General features: G+C 57.7%; 3 protein-coding genes across 10 annotated transcripts in view; all 3 read right to left on the bottom strand.

Annotated features, from left to right (window-relative positions):
* Nucleotides 1-4868: 4868 nt before the first annotated feature.
* Nucleotides 4869-6327, bottom strand: HAMP (hepcidin antimicrobial peptide). The gene is given in 3 exon segments (NM_214117.1): nucleotides 4869-5065; nucleotides 5152-5211; nucleotides 6186-6327. Coding segments are annotated over 3 exon segments (249 nt in total). The 5' UTR covers nucleotides 6273-6327; the 3' UTR covers nucleotides 4869-4963.
* A 2268-nt stretch (nucleotides 6328-8595) lies between these two features.
* On the bottom strand, nucleotides 8596-17846 carry USF2 (upstream transcription factor 2, c-fos interacting). Of its 7 annotated transcripts, none has more exons than XM_021097200.2 (10): nucleotides 17567-17846; nucleotides 17253-17299; nucleotides 17024-17142; nucleotides 16688-16888; nucleotides 16114-16264; nucleotides 15904-15991; nucleotides 15578-15636; nucleotides 9647-9741; nucleotides 9360-9495; nucleotides 8596-9252 (listed from the first exon to the last, which is right to left on the bottom strand). In XM_021097200.2, exons 1-10 carry the CDS (start codon nucleotides 17626-17628, stop codon nucleotides 9047-9049), a joined length of 1164 nt encoding a protein of 387 aa, XP_020952859.2. In that variant the 5' UTR covers nucleotides 17629-17846; the 3' UTR covers nucleotides 8596-9046. The 7 variants fall into 7 exon arrangements, with proteins under 7 accessions (XP_020952859.2, XP_013853766.1, XP_003127089.1 ...); XM_013998312.3 differs by having other exon boundaries at nucleotides 8596-9293; nucleotides 9367-9495; XM_003127041.6 differs by having other exon boundaries at nucleotides 9367-9495.
* A 969-nt stretch (nucleotides 17847-18815) lies between these two features.
* Nucleotides 18816-27583, bottom strand: part of LSR (lipolysis stimulated lipoprotein receptor) — a 14041-nt gene continuing 5273 nt past the window's right edge. The window contains exons 3-10 of one of the 2 annotated variants that reach the window (XM_021097147.2): nucleotides 25866-25985; nucleotides 23890-23946; nucleotides 23229-23375; nucleotides 20387-20548; nucleotides 20184-20243; nucleotides 19953-20084; nucleotides 19041-19672; nucleotides 18816-18946 (exon numbers count right to left, since the gene is read on the bottom strand). In XM_021097147.2, coding sequence (XP_020952806.2) covers nucleotides 18911-18946; nucleotides 19041-19672; nucleotides 19953-20084; nucleotides 20184-20243; nucleotides 20387-20548; nucleotides 23229-23375; nucleotides 23890-23946; nucleotides 25866-25985 — 1346 coding nt within the window. In that variant the 3' untranslated portion in view covers nucleotides 18816-18910. The remainder of the gene's footprint in view (nucleotides 18947-19040; nucleotides 19673-19952; nucleotides 20085-20183; nucleotides 20244-20386; nucleotides 20549-23228; nucleotides 23376-23889; nucleotides 23947-25865; nucleotides 25986-27583) is intronic. The other variant, XM_084960690.1, reaches the window with a different exon arrangement.

Here is a 27583-nt window from a genome sequence, read left to right as displayed (position 1 = left end):
ATTCCTGTCGTCCCCCCCCCATTTTTTCTTTTTATGGCCACACCTGTGGCATATGGAAGTTCCTGGGCTAGGGGTCAAATCAGAGCTTCAGCTGCTGGCCTACACCACAGCCACAGCAATGCATCTGCAACCTACACTGCAGCTTGCCACAATGCCCGATCCTCAACCCACTGAGCGAGCCCAGGGATGGAACCAGCATCCTTATGGATACTAGTCAGGTTCTTAACCTGCTGAGCCACAATGGAAACTCCCCAAATTTGCCTTTCCCCCCCGCCCCGCCCCTAATGCTTTTTAGAGCCATACCTGTGGCATATGGAAGTTCCCAGGCTAGGGGTCCAATCGGAGCTGCAGCTGCTGGCCTACACCACAGCCACAACAACACCAGATCCAGGCCGAATCTGCGACCTACACCACAGCTCACAGCAGCACTGGATCCTTAACCCACTGGGTGAGGCCAGGGATCCAACCTGCATCCTCATGGATACTAGCTGGATTTGTTTCGGCTGCGCCACAGCAGGAACTCTGAAAATTCCCTTTTATAAGCGCGCCAGTCCTGTTGGACTAGGACCTCATTTTCCCATGATTACCTCTTTAAAGACCCTTTTGCCAAATAAGCTTGCATAATCTGAGGCACTGTGGGGTAAGGACTTGAACATATAAATTTAGAGGGATGTAGTTCAACCCCTAAAAGCAGAAGTTCAGATTTTATCTGAAATATCTTTTTTTTTTTTTTTTTTTTGTCTCTTAGGGCTGCCCTCGAGGCATATGGAGGTTCCCAGGCTAGGGCTCGAATCAGAGCTGTAGCCACCGACCTACACCACAGCCACAGCAACACCAGATCCAAGCCATATCTTCGACCTACACCAGAGCTCACAGCAACGCCAGATCCTTAACCCACTGAGTGAGGCCAGGGATCAAATCGGCATCCTCATGGATACTAGTCAGATTCCTTTCCTGAGTAACGACGGGAACTCCCCATGAGAAATATCTTGATCTTTAAGTATCAGTCCAATCTTTTTCTAAAACAAGGTGCAGACCAAGCAAACCTCTTCTCAGGGCAGAATGGAGCTCCCAGGCCATTTGTTCTGTGCTCTCTGGAGGGGGAGCAGCTGCTTGGTCCTACCAAGAGGCATGCTCTGCCCTCAGCCAGAGTTGTCAGCTTCACAGAGGAGTCTTCAAAGTGTGGCCCCCAGGCCAGCAGCGGGTGTATCACCTGGGACCTTGTTAGAAATGCATATTCCAGGAGTTCCTGTTGTGGTGCAGTGGGTTAAGAATCCAATTGCAGGAGTTCCCATTGTGGCACAGCAAAAATGAACCTGACTAATCTCCATGAGACTCGGGTTCCATCCCTGGCTTTGTTCAGTGTGTTGGGGATCTGGCATTGCCCTAAGCTGTGGTGTAGGTCACAGACGTAGCTCGGATCCTGCGTTGCTGTGGTTATGGCTGGCAGATATAGCTCTGATTGGACCCCAGCCTGGGAACTTCCATTTGCTGTGGATGTGGTCCTAAAAAGCAAATAAAACCAAACAACAACAACAACAACAAAGAATCCAATTGCAGTGGCTTGGGTAACTGTGGAGGTACAGGTTCCATCCCCAGCCAGGACGAAGTGGGTTAAAAAATTTGGTGTTGTTGCAGCTGCAGCTGGAGCTGGGATTCGATTCCCTGGCCTGGGAACTTCCATATGTCGCGGGTGCAGCCATTAAAAAAAGAAAGAAAGAACAAGAGCGAGAGGAGTTCCTGTCGTGGCTCAGTGGTTAACGAATCCGACTAGGAACCATGAGGTTGAGCGTTCGATCCCTGGCCTTGCCCAGTGGGTTAAGGATCCGGCCTTGCCATGAGCTGTGGTGTAGGTTGCAGACACGGCTTGGATCCTGCATTGCTGTGGCTGTGGTGTAGGCCCGGAGGCCGATTAGACCCCTAGCCTGGGAACCTCCCTATGCCGTGGGTGAGGTCATAAAAGGACAAAAAAAAAAAAAAAAAAAAAAAAAAAGAAAGAAAGAAAGAAAGAAAGAAATGCATATTCTAGAGCCCCTCACCAGACCCGCATTTTACCCGGCCCTTAGCATTCAGGTGCATGCAAACATTTGGGTACCTTTTCCTCCCATCTCCAGGACCACCTCCAGGACTGGCTAAGCTGAGAGAAGAGTGTGGTATCATTAAACGTAATTAGCAATTGGGGGGTTCCCACCTCCCGGGTATTTATCAGGAGGCTCTAAGAGACCTCCACCTCCCCGTCAATATGAATCCTTTACGCTGGGGAGGGAAGATTTCCCCACCTGCCTCTCACTCTTCCCTCACCGAGCATCTCAGCCGCCCAGGGAGCTGAGCGCTGTCCAGACACATCTCTTCTTTTACAGATGAGGAGGTGGGGTTTCAGAGTGGGGAGAGGGCACCGGCCAGATCCCCTCAGCTGAGAGGAGGCCAAGCTCCCCGCCTGGCCTTCCTCTCCCCATCCTGCTGTCTCCCCTCAGGAAAACCCCAAGGAGCAGCTTCCCATGGCTTCCGAGGCAGAAGCTGGTGGTGTGTGGCACTGATGTGGCTCCGGGCTGGGTTTTTAGTTTGGCTCCCAGAGTGTTGATGTTTTAAAAATCAGGTTTCCTTTAGTCAGATGCCAATATTGTAAAATTTAGGAAATTTCACATAGAAATAAAGATGGCCACCTTCTCTTGAAAAGAAGTTCTAGCCACTTCTTTTCTAGCCTGTAACCCTCATTAGATGGGGCCCCAGGACTTCCCACTCCTATCTTTATGCCACACTGAGGCCAAATGGCTGAGGACCTTATCATCACCAAGCCAGGGTCGATGCGTTCTCTAAGAAGATGGTGAAATGCGTCTCGTATCTCTTTTGCTATCAAAAGTGAGGTCATCGGATAAATTCAGAGGGATACGGTTTTCAAGAAGACAGGGAGGACCTCAACCCCGTGGGGAAGTGGGAGTATTGTCCTATGTGTCTCACGGGCAAAGTGTGTCTTTACTGAGCGAGGACAGGTTAAGATGCTCTGTGAAACAAATCCATCACACCTCTCTCCTTTACTTCACCTGTCTGGCCTCTGAAGGCCAGGGCTTCTCAAACAGTTTGGTCTCAGGACCCTCTTGTACTCTGAAAAATTACTGAGAACTCCAAAAACCTTTTGATCTAATGAGTTATATCTACAGTTACTTAATGTTTTCGAAATTGAAACTGGGGAGTTCCCGTTGTGGCTCAGCAGAAACGAACCTGACTAGTATCCATGACGATGTGGGTTCAATCCCTGGCCACACACATGCCCCGGGTGTGAATGTAAAAAGCAAAAAAAGAAAAAGAAATTTAAAGTAGAAAGTTTTTTATTTTTTATTTTTTGGCTTTTTTAGGGCTGTACCCACGGCATATGGAGGTTCCCAGGCTAGGGGTCCAGTCGGAGCTGTAGCCACCAGCCTACACCACAGCCACAGCAACTCGGGATCCAAGCTGCATCTGCGACCTACACCAGAGCTCACGGCAACGCCAGATCCTTAACCCACTGAGCGAGGCCAGGGATCGAACCCATGTCCTTATGGTTCCTAGTCAGATTCGTTAACTGCTGAGCCATGACGGGAACTGCACTTTTTTATTTTTTTATTTTATTTTTATTAAGGTATAGTTGATTTATAATATCGTGTTAGTTTCAGGTGTACAGTAATGTGATTAAGATAGACATTCTTTTTCAGATTATCTTCCATTATAGTTCATTACAAAATATTGAATGCAACGTCCTGTGCTATACAGTAAATCCTTGTTGTCTGCCTAGTTTATGTACAGTAGTTTTTTTTTTTTTTTCTATTAATTCCATACTCCTAATGTATCTCTCCCCTCCTTCCTTTTCCCCTTTGGTAACCAGTAAGTGTTTTTTTCCCCCTGTTTGTAAGTATGTTTCCATTGTGTAATGTATTCATTTGTATTATTTTTCGGCTTCAAACTACAAGTGACAGCATGTGACATTTGTCTCTGTCCGACTTACTTCACTTAGTGTGATCATCTCTAGGTCCATCCATGGTGCTGCAGATGGCACTATTTCATTCTTTTCTTTGGCTAAGTAACGTGTCATTGGAAACTGGGAAGTTTTATTATTTATTTATTATGTATTTTATTTCTTTTTGCTTTTTAGGGCTGCCCTTGTGGCATGTGGAGGTTCCCAGGCTAGGGGTCGCATCAGAGCTACAGCTGCTGGGGCTACACCACAGCCACAGCAATGCGGGATCCAAGCCGGGTCTGGGACCCACACCACAGCTCACAGCAACACCAGATCCTTAACCCACTGAGCGAGGCCAGGGATCGAACCTAGTGGATCCTAGTTGGGTTTTTAACCGCTGAGCCACGAAGGGAACTCCCAGAAACTGGGTGGTTTTTAAAGCACAAGATACACAAGCACAGGATTCACCAGCGATGATGTCAGTGCGATGACGTCATCACAGGCCACGGGGCCTCTGGAAAGCTCCACTGTCCACTCAGGAGAGAACGAGAGTGAGAAAGACCAGTGACATCTTGGTCGTTTCCACCCTGTGGAGCCCTGGAGCAGTTCTCACGCTTTACTGGATCAGGTTCACAGGTTTGATTTGACCCCTGTGTTAAGATTTCAGGGAGGAAAATTTAACTTTCATTCCCAGCTGTCTTCACATAAATTTGAGGTCTTTTGAAGTGGGGAAAGAAAGGGAGGAACAGAAAAACAAATTTTCCTCACCGAGCTGCCTTGCAACCCCCCCTCCCAGCACCCCGCCCAGCATCCCCCCACCCCCAGCACCCACCAACCACACACCCCCTCCAAGCATTGCTCTTCACCAGACAGGGGCCAGGATGAGGCTCGGGCACAGCCTCTGGCAGGGAGAAAAGACAACAGAGACTCCAGTTTGGAAAAGAAAAGCTATTTTATTCCAAGACCATTCAGGGTTGGAGGCAGCCGGAATAAATAAGGGGTGACGCAGGGGCTGGGGCAGGGTGGGCAGCTCTACGTCTTGCAGCACATCCCACAGATTGCTTTGCGACAGCAGCCGCAGCAGAAGATGCAGATGGGGAAGTGGGTGTCTCTTCTTAGCCTCTGGGCCACGGGCTGTGAGAAGGGAAAGACGGCCCGTGAGCAGGGCTTGGGCCGGGGCGGGCCGGGGAGGCTCGGGAGGGAGTCCCAGGTGTGCTCACCGTCAAACCAGCGGTGGCTCCTGCTGTGTCCTGGGTCCGGAGGTCTGTGAGCTGTCTTGTCTGTGGAAGCAAAGGGAGTATTGAGGATGGCAGGGCCCCGGCCGTGCTCTCGGACTCGCTTCCAGCAGCAGCTCCTCTCTGGGGTTGCTGTTCCCCTGGCTCAGCTGGAATTCCGGACCTTTCCTCACCTTCCCACAGGCGGCTCTCCTGCCTCCAAACATCCCAGATCTGTCTCCTTTTCTCTCTGCAGCTGCTAATCTTCCGTAGCCCTCTCCAGGGCCTGGATGCCAGGCCCCCCTCCGCATCTCGCCCCTGCCCATCCATTCCCCCACGTGTTAGCTGTCAGATCTTGGCTTTCTCTGTTTCTTGGCTTTCTCTGTTTCAAAAGCCAACAGGGCTTCCCCTGCCCTTGGAGGATAATCAGCGTTTGCACGGTGGCTGGCAAGACGTGGCATGACCACCCTTGGATCTCACCTCTAGGTACCAAGTACCAAGTACCAAGTACGTCCCTCACCAAGCCCTCTGATCCTCGGGGATGGAGCGGGGCCATGCTCGCCCCCGCCCTGGCCTTGACTTGCTCATCTTACCTTTTCTCACCCTCCCAGTCATAGGTCAAGAAACATTTTTAAACAAAACAGCCAGCTCTTTATCCCATCGGAGGAGGATCCCCCCACCCATCACGCTCCCTCCCGCCCATCTTTTACGTTATCCTGGAGCAGCCTTTCCTACACACGAGTTTACTTCTTTGAAGCTCATTCGTTCCCTGGCCCCGCGAATATCTCCTCTCGCCTACTTTGCTCACTGTTTGATCGCCCCTGTCTCGAATGGGCGTAAGAGGAGGCACTCGGAAAACACCTGTGGGATTCGGTTGGGGCCCCCCGTCTCTGCACGCAGTACCCCATCCCCTTCCCTGGCCTGGGCTCTGCCCTATGCTGGGGTCTCTCGCTGGCTGCCCGCAGCAGTCCCCTCCCCAGGGCTTGGGGCTCCTGTGTGATTCTGGCCGTCTGCTGGGCCCAGGCCCCTCGGACTCTCACCTGGGATGGGAGAACGGAGCCGGCGGTCAGGCTGACGAGGAGGAGGAGCAGGAGGCAGGCGGCCCGGATCTGCACGCTCAGCGCCATGGTGCTGTCTGTCCGTCCAGCTGTCCTGCTTGTTAGCTCTAGGACTCGCTCTGGTGTCCGGGAGTCCAGTTACAGTTGCTTTTATGGAGCCTCCTGGGGGAGGCGGGGATGCTAAGCCCCCTCCCCTTTGGCCCAACTCATTTCCAAGAAGGTGGTGGCGCCCAAAAGGCGGGAGAGATAAGCGGGAACAGAGTGACAGGGAACAGGGTTATGTCACCCTTGGCCAGCAGAGGTGTGTCCAGGAGGTGGGGCCGATGCGGCCACAGACACCCGCCTGGAGTCAGCCACCTGGGAGACACTGTCCCCGACGGGACATCACCCTGTTGATTTAAAAAACAAAAACAAAAACCAAAACCCTTTCGCCCAGGAGGTTGAACAGGTCGATGAGCAGGAGCAAGGTGCCCTCCTCCCTGCCCTTCCCGGACCTGCTCATTCACAAGGAGGCTGACTGTCCCTTGGCGGAACCCTCAGGGGTTCGCTTCTGGGAGGGGACATGGGCAGGCGCGGAAGTTTGTGTCCGCAGGAGCCACCGGTGCGTGTGTGGGCTTTTCCAAAAGCGTCAGAACCTTAAGATGCGGCCCTGGTATCTGGGAAATGTCCCCGTGAATTTTCGGCCCCCAAAGACAGTGGTGACAGTCACAGCCAACTCACATCTGAGGACCGCACCACACAAGCCAGCAGAGATAGGGACTCACATTTGTGTTAACTCAGCCCTGGCGACCTGGCCTCGGAGCGGCTCCCGCCTGCCCCATCCTGGGCTCTGCTCCCTGTTCTGGGCCCTCGCTGCTGTCCCAGCCACTGACCCCAGGGGCCTGGCCTCCCAGACGCTGCTCCCGAGAGAGGAACCCATCGTGCTCACCTGAGCCTCATTTTCCTCACTTTACAGGGAGGAACTAAAGGCCAAGCCCAGGGCACGGCCCAAGCTCGCCCAGCCGGAGGCAGAGCCGGGATTCCGGCCCAGGCAGCCTGACTGGGGCTGTGGCCTTCTCCCCAGGCTTTCCTGCCTCTCTGGAGACCCAGGAAGGCACGGGGTTGGGGCTGGGGGCTGCTGGGCCTGGGGCATAATGGCTTGGCAAGCAGATCGTGCGTGGCTCATCCCAACTCCGCAGTCAGGGCCGGGCACTGGCACCTGGAAACCAGCAGTGGTGGGGCACTCGGGCCACAGACGACAGCACACACCCCAAGCTGGGCTTTTCTTCCAGGAGCCTGCTGCCCGAGCATGGCCAGAAAGGGAGCAGAGCTCAGGCCGCCTGGCTGTGGCCACCTCATGCCTGTCCGCCACTGGAACCATCTCAGGATGCCTATGGCTCAGGGGAATGGCAAACAGTGACTCCAGAGACGGGCCCTTGGGCATTTCCTCCTCCAACTCACTCTGGGCCACCCAGCATCAGCCTGTCACGGTGGCCAAGGATGAATACCTCCTGGCCCTCAAATGCTGTCAAGGCCCCCTGGAAAAAAAGATTCACAAAAACAGGAGGCCCCTGGGATGTAGCGCTGTTCCCCACCTCCGCCTCCCCAAGCACTCTAGGCTCGGTTCCTCCTGCTCCATGACCCTCCCTCCGGAAGACGGCCTCAGAGAGAGCAATGGCCAGGAAAAGCAGACAGGGTTCGCACAGGGAGGAGACCAGCTGGGGGCACTTGGGGTGGGCGCAGGGTGGTGAGCTCAGCAAGGTGACCAGACCAGCAGGCCTAGATTCTAGGAGTGGCTGGAGCTGCGCAGGGGCTGCTGGTTGAGGCAGGGTCTGGGGGAAGGCCGCCCTCGCATCCACAGGGAGACATAGCAGCATCCCCCAGCCCTGCTGGGCATCACTGCATCTCAGCTCAGGCCAGGTTTCATCATCAGCCAGGGGCAGGGGTCACACAGCACAGGCGCCAGAGTCGCGGTGCAAGGCGACAGGCTGACGGGCCAAGCTTGGCTTTTTGGCCATCTGCCCTCCCTGGGGGTGGGGGGCTCAAGGCCAGGCCCCACCATTGGCTGGTCCAGAGGGGAGGGCGTCAGCCCAGAAGGGCAGGGCCAGGAGCGAGTCCTGTTTTTAGGAACTGGTAACACAGGAGACCCCAGCCTCTTCTCCAAACACATGGGACATGTCCTTGACCCCGGCTCTTCCTGCCCCCACACCACATATACACACCTGGGGCCTCAAAGAAGCTATTCCTTCCTGAATTCCTCCATCCCTATGACCAACAAACTGGGTACCAGGTGGTACAGGACGCCAAGGACTGGCACACGGCCACACACACGACAGCTGAGGTCCTGGCCTCAGGAGCTCTGCATAGACCCCAGGCCCCCTCCCGACACCTGAGATGGACAGATACACAAACAGACAAGGCGGGGCCACATGGGGCCAGTTTATTGCAGTTAAATACCTCTCTCTCTCTCTTTTTTTTGTCCATTTTTCCATAAAGAAAATTAAAACACACTCACACACCCAAAGGGGAGCAGGGTTCCAGAAACAAGAGGTGGGGTGGGACATGGCCTCCCTGCTTAGGCCCAGGCCCCGGGGCTGGCCCCCAAAGGCTCCCCCCCTTCCCGTAAGCACCCTGTGTCAGTACCTCTAGAGACCAAGGAGGCAGTGGGATATGGCAGGGCCTCTGTCCTCCTCCGGCCTGCCTCCGGCGAGGCCACTAGAAGTGCTGGGCTTAGTGGGGCTGGGAGAAGGGCGGCGGGGGGGGCGGGAGGATAGCGCTTTCAAGTTGAGGAGAGTGGTGGGGGCTTATCCACAGAAATGCATTATTTCTCCCCGTTTTTGTTTTTTGTTTTTGTTAAAAATCTACTATAAAAAAACGCAGCTGGGGGAGGGGCATCTGTCCCTCTCTGTGCTAAGGGCTGGGGAAGGGGACAGCAGAGGCCCGGAGGCGGCCCCCGCCGCTCGCTGGGGTTGGGCGGGCGTCACTGCCGGGCGCTCTCGCCCACCATCTCCAGGTTGTGCTGCTGCAGCTGCGCACGGAGCACGGCATTCTCGTTCTTCAGCTCCTCGATCTGCCAGACACGCCAGGGGACAAGCAGCCAGGGCTGGCTCCCTGCACCCTGGGGCTCCAGCCACACCCGCCCCCCGCCCGCCCCCAGGCCTTGGCTCCCGGCCCCACCTCTCACCTGTTGCCTCAGGAGCTCATTGTCCATCTGCAGCCGCTCGGCCTCCTTGAAGGTCTCCTGCATGCGCTGGTTGGTCTGGCGCAGCTCCCGGATGTAGTCACAGGCCTTCGACAGGATCCCACCTTTGCTCTGGGGGGTGGGCACGGGCGTCAGCCAGCACTGCCCGCTGGGCCCTGCCCTGGCCGACTCCCGCACTGCGTCAGGCCCACTCTCCCTCTGCAAAGGGACTGGGGGACCGGCCGCCGCCACACCGAGGCCCAGAGGGGCCGGGGGCACTCACCGCTCCCGTCTTGCTATTATCTGCGTTACAATCTGGAATGATTTTTGAAAGCTGGACGATCCAGTTGTTGATCTTGTCCCTCCGCCTCCGCTCCACTGCAGCCAGAACAGCAAGAACAAGGCTGTGTTCACGGCGCTTCCTCCCCAGGCAGAAGCCTAGGGACCCGAAGCCGAGGGGGCACAGCGCGAGCAGCCCGCCTCACCCTGCTCCTCGAGGGGAACCAAGAAACTCTCAGCCCAAGGGCCACATACACCGTGCGGCCCGTTCAGCCGCATGTGTTCCAACATTGCCTGCCCAGCATGTGTTCCAACATTGGAACCAACGTCCAAAAATGAGGAGATGTCACATAACAACCAGCCTCTTAAAAAATAGAGCTGTGACTACAGTGGGCAGGTCCGCTTGGGAGGCAAGATGGGCCAGAGCCCCTCTACCCAGGCCCGGAGGGCCCCTTGCCCGTGCCCGCTGTGTCTGACTTTCCACAGTGCTCGGGTCTCCCCAGATTCTGCTTTTCTCTTCCTCTTTCAAATCCCAGTATGACCATGTCTCACCTCTGCTTAAAATCCTTATCCCCCTTATCTGGGGTCCCGGCGGACATCTCAGCTTCCCCAGCTGGCAGCGTGGCTCTCAGGGCCTGGCCTGTAGGGCACCCACCGGGTCCCCCAGGAACAATACAAACCCCATCTCGAAGGCCACGTTTGGCAAACTACTGGCAGAGTCTCCTTGAAAAGTCCAGATTTGTGATTTTATGTCATAAAACGCCACAATCGGATTCTACCTGCTGAGTTGATTGGCAGCTGCCCCCTTCAGAGAGGGCACGTGTGTCTTCACTTGGCTCCTCATCTGGCTTGTCGCAACCTATGACAGCTGCCTGGGGCCTGCCCGCACTGCAGCCTGAGACCCCTGGTGTGGGGCTTGCTGAGCGAAACTATCCAAGCCCTCCCTGACCTACTGAGCACGGTGCCAGGCACTGCTGGGGACACGGAAGAAAGCTCATTTGCCCCCCCGCCCCCCAACTCTCACCCACACTCTCATCCCCCTGCCAAGAGAGCCGTGGACAGACGTGGGTGGCGTGGTGGAGGAGGGTACTGTGGGGGGGATTTGCAAAGGAGGGCAAGGCGGCACTGTCTCCGGGATGGGGGCAGTGACAGGAGACCGGGGGAGGGGTCTGGGGGAGAGTGAGAACGGCAGGGTTGACCAGAAGCGTGCCCCTCACTCTTCAGCTCCTCTGAGGCCGGCACTGCCCCTCCGCCGGGCCAACCCCTCGGAGAGTGCGTCTGGTCCCTTACGAGCAAATCCAACTGTCTTCTCCTGGCACTCGCTGCCCTCCGCTTGCTGCCCGGTCCTCCCCAGTGGCCCAACTTTGGCCTAGGTGACAACACCCTCCCACACGGACCCTTGCTTCCTCCCTCGCTCTCCTCTCTCTGCCGAACCCTCCCTGATGCCATGCTAAGAACGGTGCCGGTATCGGGCTTCACCTGACCCTGGCCCACGGTCAGGGAGTGCATAAGACCTGGGCCCTGTCACCATCACAGAGTGAGCCTTCCCCGTGGGGACAGCCATGTCTTACAGTCTTTGGGGACTCAGTGGCCCAAAGCCACAGCAGAGCTAAGAGCCCAGCCCAGGCAGGGCAGCGCTGGCTGCCACGTCCCCTGGCAGTGTGCTCCTGGGTTCCAGCTGGGGAACAGGCGATGGCAGCTCAGTTTCCTTCTCGACCCTCCTGCAGCCGGGCATTCCTGACCCCGGGCACCGGGCTGCACCTGCATGCCCGACCCCCCTCATTTCAGGCCAGCAGGGGACAGGGGTGGGGCAGGGCACATCTGCAGTTCGCATTTACTTCTTTAAAATGCCTGCCCTACTGTGTGCAGGGTGCTCCGTGAGGCTGGAGTCCACGAAAGATTCAACCTCGGCCCTGCTGGCACATGCGGGACCTCCATGAAATGCACGTGAACAGGAGATACTGACGCCACGGGATTGTGTGTTATACTGAAGACTGGACCGAGTGCCCAGGGAATGCCAGGGAGGAGCAGTGCTTTCTGCACAGAGTGGAGTGGGCTGTATCTCTGGAGAAAAACTTAACAGGTGTCAAGAAACCCAGACATGGTAAGAAGGCAATACCTTAGGGCAGGGGTGGGTGGGGCGGGGCAGCAGGAAAAGCTTGTAGAAACAGGCAGTGAAGGCCTCGAATGTCTGGCCAGCAGGTCTGGACCTCACTTTCTCTTCCCCTAAGGACCTAGTCTAGGGCTCCGCCTTCAGCAGGAGGTGATGCGGTCAGGCCCGTGGCTCGGGAAAACCATGCTGGCATGACTGAAATGGAGGTAGGCCTGTTAAAACCAAGGCCTCGTCCTTTCCTCAGAAGACTTAAGTCACACCCAGACAACATTGAAACCAATTTAGAAGCAAGATCTGCCAGGACGGATGAGAGAAATGGGCAAATCCACAAGCACAGCCCAGCGTTCCTTCTCAGTAACTGACAGGACGAGCAGACCAAAAAACGGGGATAGAAAACCCGAACACTCTCGACCATCCTGACCTCGCTACCACCGGGGGACGCTGCACATGCAACAGCACATGCACGTCCTTTTCAAGTGCACACAAAAACTTCCACCAAAAGAGACCATACTGAGGCCTATAAAAGAAGCCTCAATAAATTCCAAAGATCTGCCACTCTATACATAGAATCTGCCCTCTGATCACAAAAGAACTCACTTAAAAATCAGAGTAACAGAAAGACATTCAGAAAGCCCCTAAGGATTTATACAGTCAACAAGACATGTTCTAAAGAACCCACAGGTCAAAGAAGAAATCATAAGGGGCACTAGAAAATATTTTGAGTTGAATGACAATGAAACACAACAATATATCCAGATGGGACGCAGCTAAAGGAGTGTTAAACTGAAATGTGCAACCAGAGGCTTCCTGAGAAAAAAGGCAGGCTCAAAACCACGTTAAAAAGCTAGGGGAAAGCCCTCGGCAAAGGAAACCCAAATTATGCACAAAGAGTAAGTTTGTAACAGTAAGAGCAGACACCCGTGAGACAGAAAAAGCAATTCAAAAATCAGATTTCACATAAAGGTCTGGATTTCTAGCTTCTCAGAGATTCTGGCAGCAGTGGGTGCAAATTCTGACACAGTGGCAATGGCTGGCAGTGTGAGCCCCTGTTCATGGCAGAGCCCACAGCGCCTGTCTGCCACGCCAAACCTAGTTATTCCCTCAGGTCCCTGCAGGCATTTGCAGCCCAGAGATGGGCTCCTGTGGTACCGAGAAACATGGGAAAGGGGAAAAGAAGAGCGGATTTGAGGTCACTTCAGCGCAGCATGTCAGGGCTTGCGGATGTGAGGGGAGAGGAGGGCAGAGCTGAAGGTGGCCCCGTTTGGGAATCTGGCTGGAGTCATGTTTGCTGCTTTGGAAAAAGCAATGTTGCATGGAAGCCTCTGGGAAGGAAAGACAGCAGATTCCATCTTGGACAAGTCAAGGTGTTTCAAGGACATCCAGAGATGGAGATTTTGAAATGAGCGGGCACTTCGAAACCCGGGTCTGGAGCGCCAGAGGGGGGTAAGAGCTTTGCGCAGGGCCAGCAGGCGGGGTGGGGGGCGCCCTGGGAGGACATCGGGGAGCAGGTCTCACCTGTTTGGAGTCATATACTTTTTTGGAGAAAGCTCGGTAGGCCCTTCCCTCGGGAGAAATGACGAACACTGAGAAATGGGGACAGGGTCTTGGGGAAAATGACCGTCCCTGGGCCTGAAGTTTCACTCTCCCAAGGCTGCTGGAAGGGGCTGGACCTTAAGAAACATCAACAGCCACAGTAGGTCCCCAACCTTGCCTGTTGCGAAGAGGCACCTGGGGAACTTGAAACAGGCTCCCAGGCCTTGTCCTGCCGACCCACCCAGCACCAGTGAGGACTGTGTGGAGGCCATGACTGTCAACAAGCTTCCCACGGGGACTGTGTTCTTGTGTTCTCAGGAGCAGGCTGGGAAGGGGAATCGGAGCAGGTGGAACAGAAAGGAATACTCTCGAAAGGAGGAGAACAGGCAGGGTCAGATGCTTGGAGTGCAGACAGGAAAGGAAGCCAGCGGATTTGGCAATGCGGTCATCACGGGTGACCTTAAACAGAGCTGTTCTGGGAGAGAAATGAGCCAGACTGCCAATGCCAAGGGGACAGGGAGGGTGGGTCAAACCCCCTGCGGGTGGGAGAGAGGGGCCAGGCTGCAGCTGGAGGGTAACGTGCAAGACTGATTTCTGCAGGGGGAGGAAGATTCAAGACTGTTTGAAACTGGATAAATCCAACGAGAGGCACAGCGTGAGAGCAGGCTGGAGGGTGGCTGCATGGCATCCTGAGAGCCGCCTGCTCGAGTCTTAGCAGGTGGCACACAGCCCTGAGGGGGGCTCAGGGCTCAACAGCCTCACTCTGAGCCTCTGGGATGGTCACGTTAAGACATCCTTAAAGAAGGTGCAGAGACTGAGCCAGCCTGGGGCCATATGACCAGTGGGCAGTAGAGCCATGACGGCCTGGGCAACCAACCGGAGACCCCGCTAGACCCATCACACCCCAAACCAAGCTCAGGCGCACTGCTTCTCTTTAAACAAACCTGGCCCCATCACGAAATCCTGATTCTTCAGCCTTAGACTCTCCCCCCGACCCGGCCCCCTCTTGCCCCTTTCAAGCCCTGTCCTGTCCGAGGCCCACATCTGCAGTCACCCCCTATTTTCCTCACCCCTGGCCCCTCATCACCCTTACCATCCAGCCTCCAAACACAAACCCCCCTGCTGGCTCCTTCTCAAACTAGAATACAAATCCGGGGCTGCAGACGCAGTGTGGGCCCTCGCAAGGCCCCGTGTGAGCTGGCCCTGGCCAGTCTGCCCACACCCCCGCCAGCTTCCTCTTTCCTTTCCTGAATTCTGCTCTCCCTCTAACGCACCAAGTCCGCTCCGGCTCAGGCCCAACGCTTGCACTTGCTGGTCCCTCTCTGCCGGGGACGCCTCCTTAGGGCCACAGCCCCTGCTCAAGGGTCCCTTCTAGAGAGGCCAACAGTGCGCGGCCATAACCCGGTATCTCCTCACTCAAACTCATCCTCCTTCAGGTGACTTAGAGCTCATGCTCCCTAAGGTCACATTGTTGCTTTATGTAGTTTTTTTCTTTCTTTTTTTCTTTTTTAACAGCCACACCCTCGCCACATGGAAAGGTCTCAGGTTAGGGGTTGAATCGGAGCTGCAGCTGCCGGCCTACACCACAGCCACAGCAACGTGGGATGCAAGCCATATCTGCAGCCTACACCACAGCTTGCGGCAATGCTGGATTCTTAACCCACCAAGCAGAGCCAGGGATTGAACCCACTTCCTCATGGGTACTAGTCAGATTCGTAACCGCTGGGCCAACGCCACAGCTTTGTGTAGTTTCTGTCTCTCCCACCTGAATGAACCCCCTGTGAGAGGTGAGTTGTCTAAGGCAGAGCACAGGGCCCAAAACCACCTGAGGGTGGGATTTCAGTCTCATGGGAAGGAGACGGTGCCCCGGCCGCAGGCGAGGGCATGGCTTCCTACGGTTTCATCTTCAGATATGCTCCATCTCAGACCAGAGCTACTTTCGGGAGCCAGGCTGACAGGGGAGTGAGGGACTTGAGCAAAACAGCTGCCCTGTGGGAAGCCAGCTCGACCCACCTTTCAAGAGGAACAGGAAATCCATACATGAATATAAAACTTGCCATTAAAACGCCGGTCATTACTAGGTCGCCAGGTCGCCAGCCGGGATGAGCAACACATTGCAATTCACACCTGCTGCCTATCTGCGCCTGACAATGAACTTTCTCTCCCACTTCTACCTTTCCAGCACTCGACAAACATCTCTCATGCACTTGTCGCGTACCTGCTGATCTGTGACTCCAAGCCCTGGGCCAGACTGTGCCCATGAGGCCTGGGAGCGCCACCCTGACCTACCTTCATTGTGCTGGGCTCTCCTTCTCTCATCCCGGGGTGTTCTGGTTCCGTCGATTTTCCTAGAAAAGGATGGGAAATATGGGCACGTGTTACCTCTGGCTCGTTTGTCTAAGCATTTGTTAAGGATTCAGACTTGCAATTTACCTCTGCAAGATAAACAAGGAGAGTAAGGAAAAGGGAAGCAGAAATTGATCCAAAAATACACCAACTGCCTGCTGAGTTCTCAGCTGCCTGACTCCCATTCCAGAAAACCTTTTCTTCCTTGGACCCCCACAAGAGGCCCTCCCAGTGTCCCCTGCTCCTGGGACCAGGTCTCCAGCACATACGGGGAGTAGGGGTGTGTCCGGGGTGCAATTGTCCTCTGCGTTCCTGTCTGAAGCACGTCCTGGGGCGTCATCATGACATAGAACTGGCCTGCAGGGAAAGCGGGGTTAGAGCTAAAACTGGGGGTAGAGTCAGAACTGGTGGGGGGGCTTCCCTCCCTGCTAGGCCTACTGCCTCCCCTGCCTTCCGCCCTGGCCCCTTTCCTCCTTTACCTCCGGCCTGCAAGCTCTGGTCTGTGGTCTGTACGGACACAGCCGTGGTATCTCCCACACTGGACGCTGGGAAATAGGCAAATCGTGCCTCCCCACTGACAGCCTCAGCTGCCGGGCTGCCACCATTGCTGAAGGGATTTTGGATTACAGCCTAGGGAGCAGGAGGACACAGAGGCCACCCTTAGCCATCTTTGTTCCCCAAGCCATCCCCTGGTTGCCATGTTTGATGTTTACTGCATTCCCTACGGAGAGTGGGGAAGCCCTCTGTGTGTGCCGCTCTGCCCTGCCTCTCATAGCCCTGGAACTTGGCAGGTACTCAGCAATCACTCGGAGAACTGACCCACTTTTAACTCTCAGAGACTTCTCTGTTGCCATAGTCCCCAGTTTACAAAAAAAAAAGGAAAGATGCTCCAAAGGTCTTCCCCAAGGTTTCATGGGCACATCAGGGATTTGACCTGAGGCCCTGAAGGCAGCATCTTGGTCCCACTTGCCCCTCCCGCGGGATTCCCCAAGAAAAGACTGCACGTCCCTTCTCCATCCTCACCCCCCCCCCCAGAGGTTGCTGGGCACCTACCAGTGGGAAGGGCGCTGCGGGACCTGGGGGCACAGAGGCAGCAGCGGGGCCGGGGCGCTGGGTGGCCCCCTCCACACCCACCTGGGTCACAGCCTGCTGCCCCCCCGCGAAGGCAGCCGTAGACACGACGCTGACGGCGCCTGCTGTGTCGCCCTGGCCGTCCAGCTGACCATCAGTCACCTGGACTACGCGGTATGTCACCTGCAGGGGGCGGCAGAGCAGCGAGACCCGCGCTGGGGCCCGGGCAGGGGCCAGGTTCGAGCCCCTCCCAGCCCGCCCGCTCGACCCCGGGCTGAGCCCTCCTTTTGCCGCCGGGCTCCGGGCCCGCAGCCTCACCTGTCCTCCATTATTCTCTGTGCGGAACTGGTACTGGATGTTGTGGTCGCCGAACGCCGCCTGCTGGACGCTAGCGATGGCCACCGCCGTCTGCTCCTCCGCCCCAGGGCCGTCCCCGCCTGCGGTCGGAGGAGGGTAGGGGGGATGGTCAGCGGTGGTGCGGGCCTGAGCGCCCCCAGTGCCCTCCCGGGCGCAGGCCGAGACCCCGGTGGGCCCCGCGAGCACTCACCTTCCTGCAGCTCGACGCCCTCCTCTGCCTCGGGTCCCTTGTCGTGACTGCGGGGAGGACGGGAAGAGGGGGTCAGGGCCGCCAGCGCCCCCGCCCCTCTGCCCAGGTGCAGGGCCCCCATGCCGCCTGACACAGTCTGGGGCAGGGGCACCTCCAGGACCGGGGGCCAGGGGTGTTCGCGCAAGTCCCCCCTCCCTCGCGGCCTCCATTTTGAGCTGGGCTCGGCGGCCGCTCGGGATCATGGCGGCCCGGCCGCCAGGCCGAAGGGCCGGGGCCAGGGCGCGCGGGGGCACGGACCGGCCGGGCGCCCTTACCTGGCGGCTGCAGCAGCGGTGGCCGAGGCAGCGGGATCCAGACCCGGGTCCAGCATGTCCATGGGGGGGTGGGGGCGGGGGGGGCGCCGGGCCCGGGGGGGAGGGGAGGGGAGGGGAGGGAGGGAGGGGAGGGGGCGGGCGGCCGGGGGGGCCCCGAGCCCGGCGCTCACGCCGCGCGGCAGGAGGGGACGGAGGAGACACGGGAGCCGCTCGCGCTGATCACGGGGACAAACAGTGGGGTCATGTGAGGAGGAGATGCCGCCGCCGCCGCCGCCGCCGCTGCTCCTGCAGCCGCCGCCGCCGCCGCCTCCGCCCGCTCGCCCGCCGGCCGGCTCCCGGCGGCTCTAGGCTCCGGGACGCAGCGCAGCCGCCCCCCGCCCGGTGCACGCGGCCCTCGGGCCTCCTTCCCTGAGCAGCCGTCGCCGCCGCGACTTTTTTTTAACCCGGCCCGCCCTAGATGGCCGCCGCCTCTCCCTTGGATCGCCGGCTCGCGCGTCCGCCGCCCGGCCTGGCCCAGTCCGGCGGCGGATCGCTGCTGCAGCCGCCGCTGCTTTCTATTTTTTCCCCCTTTTTTTTCCTCCTTTACTTGAGCTGCGCGCGCGCGGCGGCGGCGGCGGCGCGAGCCCGGGGCCGACGCGCGCGGGGGGGGGGGGGGCAGCCCCCGGGGAGCGCGCGCGCTGTCTGTCTGGGACGGCGGGCGGGCGCGCGGGCCGGGTACCGGTGGGGCGAGAGGTTGCCGCCACAGCCTCAGTGTCTGCCCGGTACTCGCCGGCCGCCCGCCGGTGTGGAACGCGGGCCCAGATGGAACGCCAGGGGACCTGAAGGAGGGGTTCTGGTCGCCGGGGACGATGCAGGCGGCGGGGCTTGGAAACAGAAAAGTAGGTCGGGGGGGAGGGGTGAATGGGGGTGGAAGGGGACAGGAGCGCGCACGCGCGCCCCCGGCGGCCGGGCTGAAGTGCGCGAAGGTGGGGTCCCGGGGCGCATGCGCATGTCTGGGCGGGGCCGGGGCGCGCACGCAGGGCGGGGCGGGGCCAGCGTGGGGCACGTATTCCTGGCCGCGGAAAGGGAGAAGGCAGAAGGCAGAGCGGGTCCTTTCCTCCTGGCTCACAACGCAAGTCCCATGAGAGAACTGGACCTGCGGCCTTTTGCGGACACACACACACCCACCCCCCCCCCCACACACACACAGTAGCTTTTTGGGCTCCCAACCTCGCGCAGCAAAACAAACACTTCCTTCCAGACTTAGGACTTATGATCACAAGTTTTATTAGTCTTAGGCGAGGAAGATGATCCATGGTCCCTCAAATTAAAAAAAGTACAAAAGCTACATACAAAACGTTGAGATCAGACAACTAAACTTTCCCGACTCAGGGCCAAGTTCTGCAAGGGAGAAAGGAAAAAAGTGAGTGTGAGCTGGGAAGACTGGAGAAGAGGATCCAGTTGGGTCTTAGAGCTAGGAAGGGCTGTCACTCACCTTCTTAAGCCTCCGCTCCCTCGAGGCCTGGGAGTCAGTCTCAGAGTAAGGGGGAGGCGCTGGAGGGAAGCAGGCCTCCTCTTCTTCCTCTTCATCCCTGTAAGGTCTCCTTCTCTCCATAGGCCCCTTTCTCCTCAAGGCCTCTTCCAGTAGCCGCCCATCGTATTCGGGGTCCCTGGACCTGGAACCATCATCCCGAGGATCTCGGGAGCGGTTGTAACGGGCCCTAGGGTCAGCCTGAGGGCGGTCTCTAGACCTGAAGTCATCGTAGTGGGGATCCCGGGACTGTGGAAAGTGCCTTGAGTCGTCTTGGTCATAGAGGTCATCACGGCTGCGGCTTCGGGGAGGTGCATAGGCCCGGCCTCTCCTCCCACTACTTGGGGGAGACCTCCTCCCTGATTCAGCCGAGTTGGGCCGGGTGAGGTCATCCAGAGCATCCACAGAGCGGGCTCGGGGCCGCCCAGCCCCCCAGCCACTCCCTGGCCGTTCCATGGGGGGTTCTTGTTCCCACCTCCTGGAACTCCGGGGGGAATGGTGACTCCATTCCTCATCCCGGATCGGGGTGAGGGCAGGGCCCCGGGAAGGCCGGGATCTCCAGTCGTCCTCATGGAGGGAGGTGACTTCACTCATGGCTGTAAGGGAAGGAAAGTGACTTGCTGGGGGGAGGTCAGGACCTAACATCAAGAGCCCCCAGGGCCGGCACCATGACCCACTTGGCTCATACACCCTGGGGGACCCTAGGCCTCTCATGTATTTCGTGATATGCAGGGTCCTGTACACTTGATTGTGGTCATGGCAGGGAATAAAGGATTGTGTCCGGGATTTGGAGTAAGCATCCCTGGGGCAGGTATCAGGGAGACATGCTTCCACCGCCCCCTCAAGAAGCCCTCAGACCCCAAGGCTCCTGCTCACCTCGCTCTACACGGCCATTGGGGGGACCAGGCCGAGAAGGGTCGAAGTTGGCCAGTTCCTTCTCCATGTAGTACAGCACCCTCATGGAGTCGTCCTGCTGGTTGGCCTGAATCCTATAGCCGCTCCGGATGTCTAGGGACAGGGCAGGAGGTGATGGGTTTGGGAGGGTGGATGCTGACCCAGCCCCCTCCCCCTTTAGGCACCTCCAACCTCATAAAAATGGGTTCTCACCAGAGGTCATGTTGCTGTCTGTGTCGCGAAGCAGGGGCACCTGGGAACTGTGGCCACCGACTAGGGGAGATTGGTGTCAGGAGCAAACCCCAGCATTCTCACCCCCCTTCCCCTCTTCCAGCCTGAGACCCCTCAATGGCCAAATGCCCAGCCTCCCCTCTACCCCAGGTGCTCCTGGCTTCCACCCCCAACCCCAGCCTCACCTGAGCTATTCCTGTCGAAGTCTCCAGAGTAGCCGTTGTAGAGGGGGCCCATGGGAATCATGGCCGGCGGGGGCGGGGTCTTGGCAGGGGCGAGGTGGGCATAGGTGCTGGGGGCGTAGATGCTTGGGACGCCTGAGGTGGCCGCTTTGCCTGCAGCATACACTGGGGAGGGCGTACAGAGCATGAGAAGGCCCCCTAGGAGCCGTGCGCCTTCTCCCCAACCTCTCAGCTGAGGAGCTGCCTGAGGTGCTTGGTCCGTTTCTGCAGGGTCCCTGAGGCTAGGGGACACCAGCTTCGCTTAGTCTACACCTCCTATGCAGTTGCTCACCGTTTGAGGACAGGGTGCACAGTGGCAGCCTGAGGCCCCAATCTGGCAGGCCAGTAGCTTTTGTCTGACAGTATGATGGGCTGCCAAGACCTCGCACGAGATGGGGCTGCCCTGTGCCTGCGTTCCTCCAGGGCGACAGGGGCAGAGGGGCCCTGTAGGTGGTAAAGCCCATGTGTTGGACCCACAAGCCCAAGTCAGGTATTCTTTTTGGCAGCTGAGCTCTTGCTCTGGAAAAATGGACCATCTAAGGGGAGGGGGTGCCTGCTAGGCTCTCCCCATGGGCTCTTCCAGACCCAGATCTGATGGGAGTCAGAGCCTCAGCATGCACTTGCCACAGCCAAGCAGCAAAGCGGCAACTCTAGTGTTTCCAGCTGGGGGCCACGCCCACTCCACCCTCGCCTGGTTCTAGGCTTGACAGCTCAAGGGCAAATCCTTCCTCCCCAGGTATGAAGCTGGGGGTTCTGGTGGCTGCTCTTGCAGCAAAGTCATGGGCCTAGGCCAGTCGCTTCCTCCCCAGGAAGATGGATTGGGGAGCAAGGCGCAGAAAGCTCCCTTTGCCTCTGACTCAGTTGGGAAGCGGAAGGCTCCATGCTCAGGCCCACCACCTCGAAGCCCCTCAGTGGCTCAGCTGATTTGCTCTTTTATAATTAGCTGTGGGAGTTGCTGCCCCAGGATGGCTCATCAGGGCTATGGTTTTGGCAGAAATAACAGGACCTGCGGCGGGGAGTTAATGGAATCTCGGTTTGGGGTAACAGGGTCTCAGGGTGGAGGAAAGGGGGCCCTGGAACAGGCATTTGCAGTCTTCATCCAGCCTTAATGGCATAACTGCCACCTTGGTTGCAGGCCTTGGGGGTCCCGCCCAACCTATGAAATAGAATAACACCCACCACATAAGCAAGAACCAAGAAGCTCAATTAAAAAATGACAAGAGGGAAGGGACAGCAGCGCAGGTATCCAGAGAGCCATGGATCTCTTTTTGGGGGGCAGTGATACTTTGATGAAGCAGGCTGCCTGGCGCTGAGTTTAATGACCGTGAACAGTGACCAGCATGGACTGAGCCAGGCCCCAGGCGGGGCCCTCTCACACAGTCCCTCGGTAATGCTCAGGATGCCTGTGATGGCGCGATTTTGCAGAGAAGGAAACTAGCAGCTCATCTCCAATCACACGGTGTGAGCGGCAGGACTCACACGTTTGCATCCTGGCCCTCGGTCATTACCGACGCTGACAACAGCCACGTCCGAGAGCTAGTGGGCGTGGAGCATTCTAGGTAGGCCAAGCCCTGCGCTAAATGCCAGATGCACCAGCTCACTGGATCCTGACTCACCCTGTACAGCAGGCTCGGCTGTGGCCCCATTTTACAGAGAACACCGGGCCTCCCAACAGGTACTGTGTCTGGCCAGGCCTCAAATCTCCAGCTGCCCAGGCTCGCGACAGCTGCCTGGGATTGTACTCGGACGGTGCTAGGCTGCATTTATGGCGCATGGAGGCCTTGAACAGAAGGATGCCAGCGTGCATCTCTCTGCAGTACATGGGTAATTCTTTCCAGCCCCTGTTCACTCTTGGCCTAGAAGTGAGCAGGTGCCAGGGGCAGGTCTAGCCCTCTTTTGGTCTCTCAGGGTCTTGGTGCTTCTAACATGTAAAGTTACTTGCTTCTAACTGCCAGCGGCATCTGTTCATCAACCGGAGGTGAACCTGACAAAGGAAAAGGCGAGGTGCCCTCACTCAGAGCTAGTAGAGAAGTAGTAGGCTTTTGTGGCCCACCTTCCGTGCCGGGGACAAGAAAGCAGATTGTGTCTGACTATCAGAAAGTGGCCACTGTAAACTTCCATGTCAGAGTTGATGAAAATATTCACAGAAACTTCCAAACAACTGAATGCAGAGGTGCTGCTTCACCCAGACCCTCCCTGGAAGGCACGCAGGGAACTGGCCGTGCTGATGTTCCGGGGGTGGGGGTGGGGGGACCTGGGTGGCAGGAGGAGGGCGGCTCTCTCCTCCTGACCCCCTTCCTGTTTGGTTTGCTTCTCCCCCCATCTCTGGTCCCGTGTCCCAGCCGTGCAGGTACACACTCTGGCGTGCCGGCTGTGTCCTTAAGTGGCATCTGCGGGGCCTCTGCTGTGCTTATGTGGACGTGGGTTGTTCAGAGGTGCTTAAGTTCGCTGGGGCTGCAAACCTTGGTTTCTTACCTTTTTCTCCTTAAGATTTTGTTTCTACAGGGAGTTTAACTTTCCAGTGAATGATGTTTTATACTGTTTGATTTTTTTTTTTTTAAACCACATGCATGATTATACTTTCAAAAGGAAAGCCCCAAAATAAATAGAAGGGAAAAATAAGTGAGAAGCTGGAGTATATAGATGATAATCCAAAGGAGCCGGTCCTGCCTGGCCCCTTTCCCCCCAGCTGCTCAGCCAGGTGAGTGGCACTGCCCCGGGAGGCAGGAAGACGGCCACCTCCCCTCCTCGGATCTAGGAGGGAGGCCTGGGGAAGGGGCGGGGGGGATACGCGGAGGGCACTTACGGGCCTCTGGGCAGCAGCACTTGTCCGGGCAGCAGGGGCACCTGACGTAACAGCAGCAGGTGTGGGGGCAGCACTGACACCAGCAGATGCCCAGCAGGAGGAAGACGAGGAAGACCGCCAGGCAGACCACGACCACAAACAGCCAGTCTGTGGAGAGACGAGGACGGGCCCTGAGCCGGGAGGCCTGGAAAGGAGGGAGGCCTGGAAGGGAGCGGGGACACAGGCGGAGCAGGTGGGGCAGGCTGCAGCCCTTGCCGAAGCCTCCACAGCAGAGGCTGGAGCGCAGCTGCAGAGGGACGCCCGCTCCTCCACGACCCAGGCCAGCCCCAGTGTTTGGAACTGGCCCTGGGCTCCTCTGGAGCAGGCAGGAAGCGAGAGGCCACCTGGCCAGAGTGAGATAGGCTGTAACCTTGAGAGGGGACAGAGGGCCAGCTGCCCGGATCCCAGCCCCCAGAAGACACCAGTCACAAGAGCCCCCTGCCTGCACCCCAGTTGTCCCTCGTCAAGCAGCCCAGTCCACCCCACAGCCCAGAGCCAGGTCTCTAGATGCCACGGAGTAGGAGTCAGGAGGGGTTAGGGGGGTCCGAGCAAGCCGCGTTCAGGGTGGGGCAGGATACTTAGACAACAGTAAGTGGTGTGGGTGGGGGGCTCCACCCCGTACCTTCCATGGGCCCCGCCTGAAAACCAGGTAAGAGCTCAGCCACCCCCGAGGTCCTGCCTGGAGGGACAAAAGAGAGACAGATTACGCTGGCAAGAGCCAGCCAGGCCGCCCCTCCCCTGAGGCCGAGCTCCAGGCTCATCAGGGTGGAGGTGTGCCCTGCAGCAGAGACAGGGTCGGTGGCCTAGAAGGGTCCCAGCACGCAGTTCCTCGCCCCCCAAGCCCCCACCCTGTGTGGGTGCTGTTTTCCAGAAGGCGTCCGCCACGTAGTTCTTTCACTCTCTCCTGCCACGGGGGACTCTGTAGCCCACAAGGGTTCCGGGGCCTATCCTGTGGGTTCTGACCTATCCCAGGTTCAACATCAGCTTGGGCACTCTGTCCCACAGAAACGTGTCCTATGGCCCCAAGGGGTTCCGTGCCAGGTGAGAGGGGCGGCAGGCACAGTGGGCTAGGACGGGTGAAAATGTTTTAATCTTATCTCAAAACCTGAAGAAAAACATGTAATGACACCAAACATATAACCATGAATTGTCTTTAGAGCAAGACGATCATAAGATAGAACTTTTTTTTTTTTTTTTTTTTTTAAATCTAAAGGGGCCCATGAAGACAAAAGTACCTACAGCCCATGCAAGTCACAGTTCAGCCCTGGTTCTCTGCCCACCAGGGTCCCCTGTGAAAGTTTCAGGGCCCAGCTGAAGCCTTCCTCTGGGTGCCACCGATCACCTCATGCCCCAAAGTGCTGTGTCTCAGGGGCATCTGCACCCCTGGCTCAACATCAACAAAGCCGGGTCCAGAGTTCCACCCCTCGTGCCCGTGCCCCCAGGAGGGGGACCTGGTGTGCAGCCCGGCATTTCTGGGAGTGTGGTCCTGTCCCCGAGGCCAAGCCACTCTCCTAAGCACACTACGCTGCTATTTGCCCCTCACACTCTCCTCCTCTGGTAGAGGTGCGGGGGCCTTCGGGAGGCTGTGATGTGTGCTCGTGTCACCGCTTGGATGATAATGGCTCGTGTGCGTGTGTGTGCCCTGTGCTTTCAAAATTTCCCAGCTTCAATTTCAAATAGGTTAAGCAACTATGGATGTAACCCCAAAACACGTCACAATACTCCTTTGAGATCCTCAATAACTTTCTAGTGTAAGAGGGTCCTGAGATGTCGATTTTGAGACAAAATTTTGTAGCTTGTGCATTTCACCAAAGGACACACAGGCTTCTCTGGGTCGCTGGTGCCTGCTTTCTGTCACCCATACGTGAGCTCTGTCGCAGGACCTGAGCACCCTGGAGGGAGGGTACATCCCCACACGTGTGAACCCTTGCATCGTGCGTATGACGATGGCAATGTGTGTCCCGGTAGTGTTGCACATATAGCATGCGCCACGCGGGACTATATGTGTTGGCTGAGAACAGAGCATCTGGCTCAAGCAACCTTTCCACACATGGCGGGAAGGCGGGGGGCCTCACAGCTGGACAGGGGCTGCGGGCGGATACCCCAGCCCAGCCCTGGGCTTGTGGGGGCAGCCTTGCATGAGGGGAGCACTATGCGAGCCACTCTGTCTATGCAGGCCACACAGCGCCACCCCAGCAATGCAGAGGGCAGGTTCCTGTGCTGGGGGCAAGGGTCTCCGGGGTGAGACGCAGCCCTGGGGGTGGGCAGGAGCCTCCCCTCCATCACACCCACCATCAACCCTCCTTGCTCACTGCCATCAACTCTGAGCGTTTCTGCATTTTTGAAAACTGAGACTGGGTAGAGTCTTCTTTTCTCTCCCCTCTCAGTTTGGCTCCGGCTTATTGGCAATGTGGTGGGGGCAGGGGTCCCAGCCTGGGGTGCAGGATACAGATAAGCCCAAGTGACTGGTGGTGCTGAGGGGAGAGCAAAGCAGGCAACAGAGCCCAGAGAGTGAGCTGGAGGGCGGAGGGCAGACGTGCGGAAGTGGCAGAAGAGGCCCCCAGCCCTGCCTCCCGCAAGGGCCTGGTGCCCACTCACCCAGGACGATGAGCTCTGCGTAGGCCTCGTTGTTCCCCTGGAGGTCCTGGGCCGAGACCACGGAGCAGTAGTACACACCACTGTCCCCCCAAGCCGTCTGGTCAAAGGTCAGGTCGGCATCTGTGGGGGGGAGGAGACGGGTGAGGGCGCCTGACCCCAGCAGGGCCAGAGACCCCCACCCCCGCCACCAGGAAGGGGGCTGCAGATGGACCGAGGGGAAACTGAGTTGCTCAGACCAAGGGCGTGCTACCTCTCAGGCTGTTCTAGATACTTAAGATGGGGGCGTTTCAGGAGGTCTGTGAGGTGGGCGCCTTGGCCTCCTGGTTGTGTGAAGGGGGAAAGGGGGCTGTCGAGACCACTGCAGCGCATCAGTAGTGGAGCTGGGCGGTCTGACCCCAGAAGTTCCAGCGCTTCAGCCTTAGAGCCTTTCTCTGCAGCAGCTCTCGAAGCAGAAGTCAGCTTCCCGCCACGACCCGCCACGGCGCCTGGTGGGGACCCACAGCCTGGGCCCAGAATCAGGAGGCAAAGATAAACAGGGCAGATTCCAGGCGTCAGGAGACGGCCAGGCACGGGCAGGCGGGGGTGGGAGGGAGAGACTTAATTCCCTGTCCACCAGCCACCATCAGTCAGCCCCATGTTCCAGGTCAGGCCCAGGGCTTGGGGACGCTCCAGGGAAGCAGCCCAGAGAAGCAGCCGGGGCAGGGAGCCTGTTAATTACTTACGCCACTAATGAAAGTCTTTCTGCACATCCGGTTTCCTCTCTACTCCTCAGGCCCTCAGGAGTTAAATCCCTTTGGGGCAGGACAGGGTGGGGCCCACTGGGCAACTCCACCCCAGGTCTACGGAGGAGCAGGCATAGGACGGGCCCAGAGATGGGCACCCTACAGCCTTTCTCCCCACAGATGCCCCACCCTTCCCCAGAATAGCTCCGAGGGCAGCCACTGTGTGTGCCCCGGTCCCTAGCACCTGGCATCCAGCAGGGCATCTGTCAATTGCCGAAGGAATGAAAGGACCAGAGCTTTCTTTGGAAGGAAGACCTCACATCCATAGAAAACCCACCTTTCAACAATCTACACTGCTCCCAGCGCCTTACCCTGGCCCACAGGGCCCTTGGGGTGATCTGGCCACTGGTTACCGGGCTGGCCTCGTCCCTGCCACTCGCCTTTGCTCCCTGAACTCCAGACACAATGGCCTTCTCACGTCTCCCAATGTGCCAGTTTGGTTCCCTCTGCCTGGCGCGGGGCTCTCAGACCCTCAAAGGGCTGGTTCCATCCTGCCTGCACAGCTACCCAACCTGGCCGCTGAGTGGTATCAGCCAGCTTAGGGGCTGATGGCCCAGGATCCTGCCCCCAGGGATATGTGGGCTCCAGGGGAACAGAACCTGGTCTGTCTCGATCACTGCTGAGTCCCCAGGGCCTGGCCAGGACCTGGAAATGGACCCCTTCCCTCCTCAGGCTGACCTTCCTTTGGGTTCTGTACATGGCTGTATTCAGAGAGGCACCTGAAGAGGTCATTCAATCCTCAGCACATGGTTACTGAAGGCATCTGCCATTCCAGGCAGTATCTGGGGCTCCTGGTTTACCCGGGGCAGCAGTTCTTTTGTTTTGTTTTTTGTTTTTTGTTGTTTTGGTCTTTTTGCCTTTTCTAAGGGCTGCTTCCCGCAGCATATGGAGGCTCCCAGGCTGGGGTCCAATCGGAGCTGGAGCCTCCGGTCTGCA

The sequence above is a fragment of the Sus scrofa genome, chromosome 6 (genome assembly GCF_054392235.1).
Source record: "Sus scrofa isolate SSC_HxYL_T2T_F1_AM1 chromosome 6, Sscrofa_HxYL_maternal_Yorkshire_Landrace_v2.0, whole genome shotgun sequence".
NCBI lineage: Eukaryota > Metazoa > Chordata > Mammalia > Artiodactyla > Suidae > Sus > Sus scrofa.
The sequence above is the reverse complement of the archived record's forward strand: the minus strand, read 5'-3'. Positions and strand labels throughout refer to the sequence as shown.

Bases quoted from the DNA above. Each gene is read 5' to 3' on its own strand.
- USF2 (XM_021097200.2), bottom strand. From the start codon at position 17,628: ATGGACATGCTGGACCCGGGTCTGGATCCCGCTGCCTCGGCCACCGCT. The intron at 16,265-16,687 runs GTAGGTGCCCAG...CCTGCTCCCTAG, and splicing joins CCGCAGCGCCCTTCCCACTG to GCTGTAATCCAAAATCCCTT. The intron at 15,637-15,903 runs GTATGTGCTGGA...ATCCTTTTCTAG, and splicing joins CGGACACACCCCTACTCCCC to GAAAATCGACGGAACCAGAA.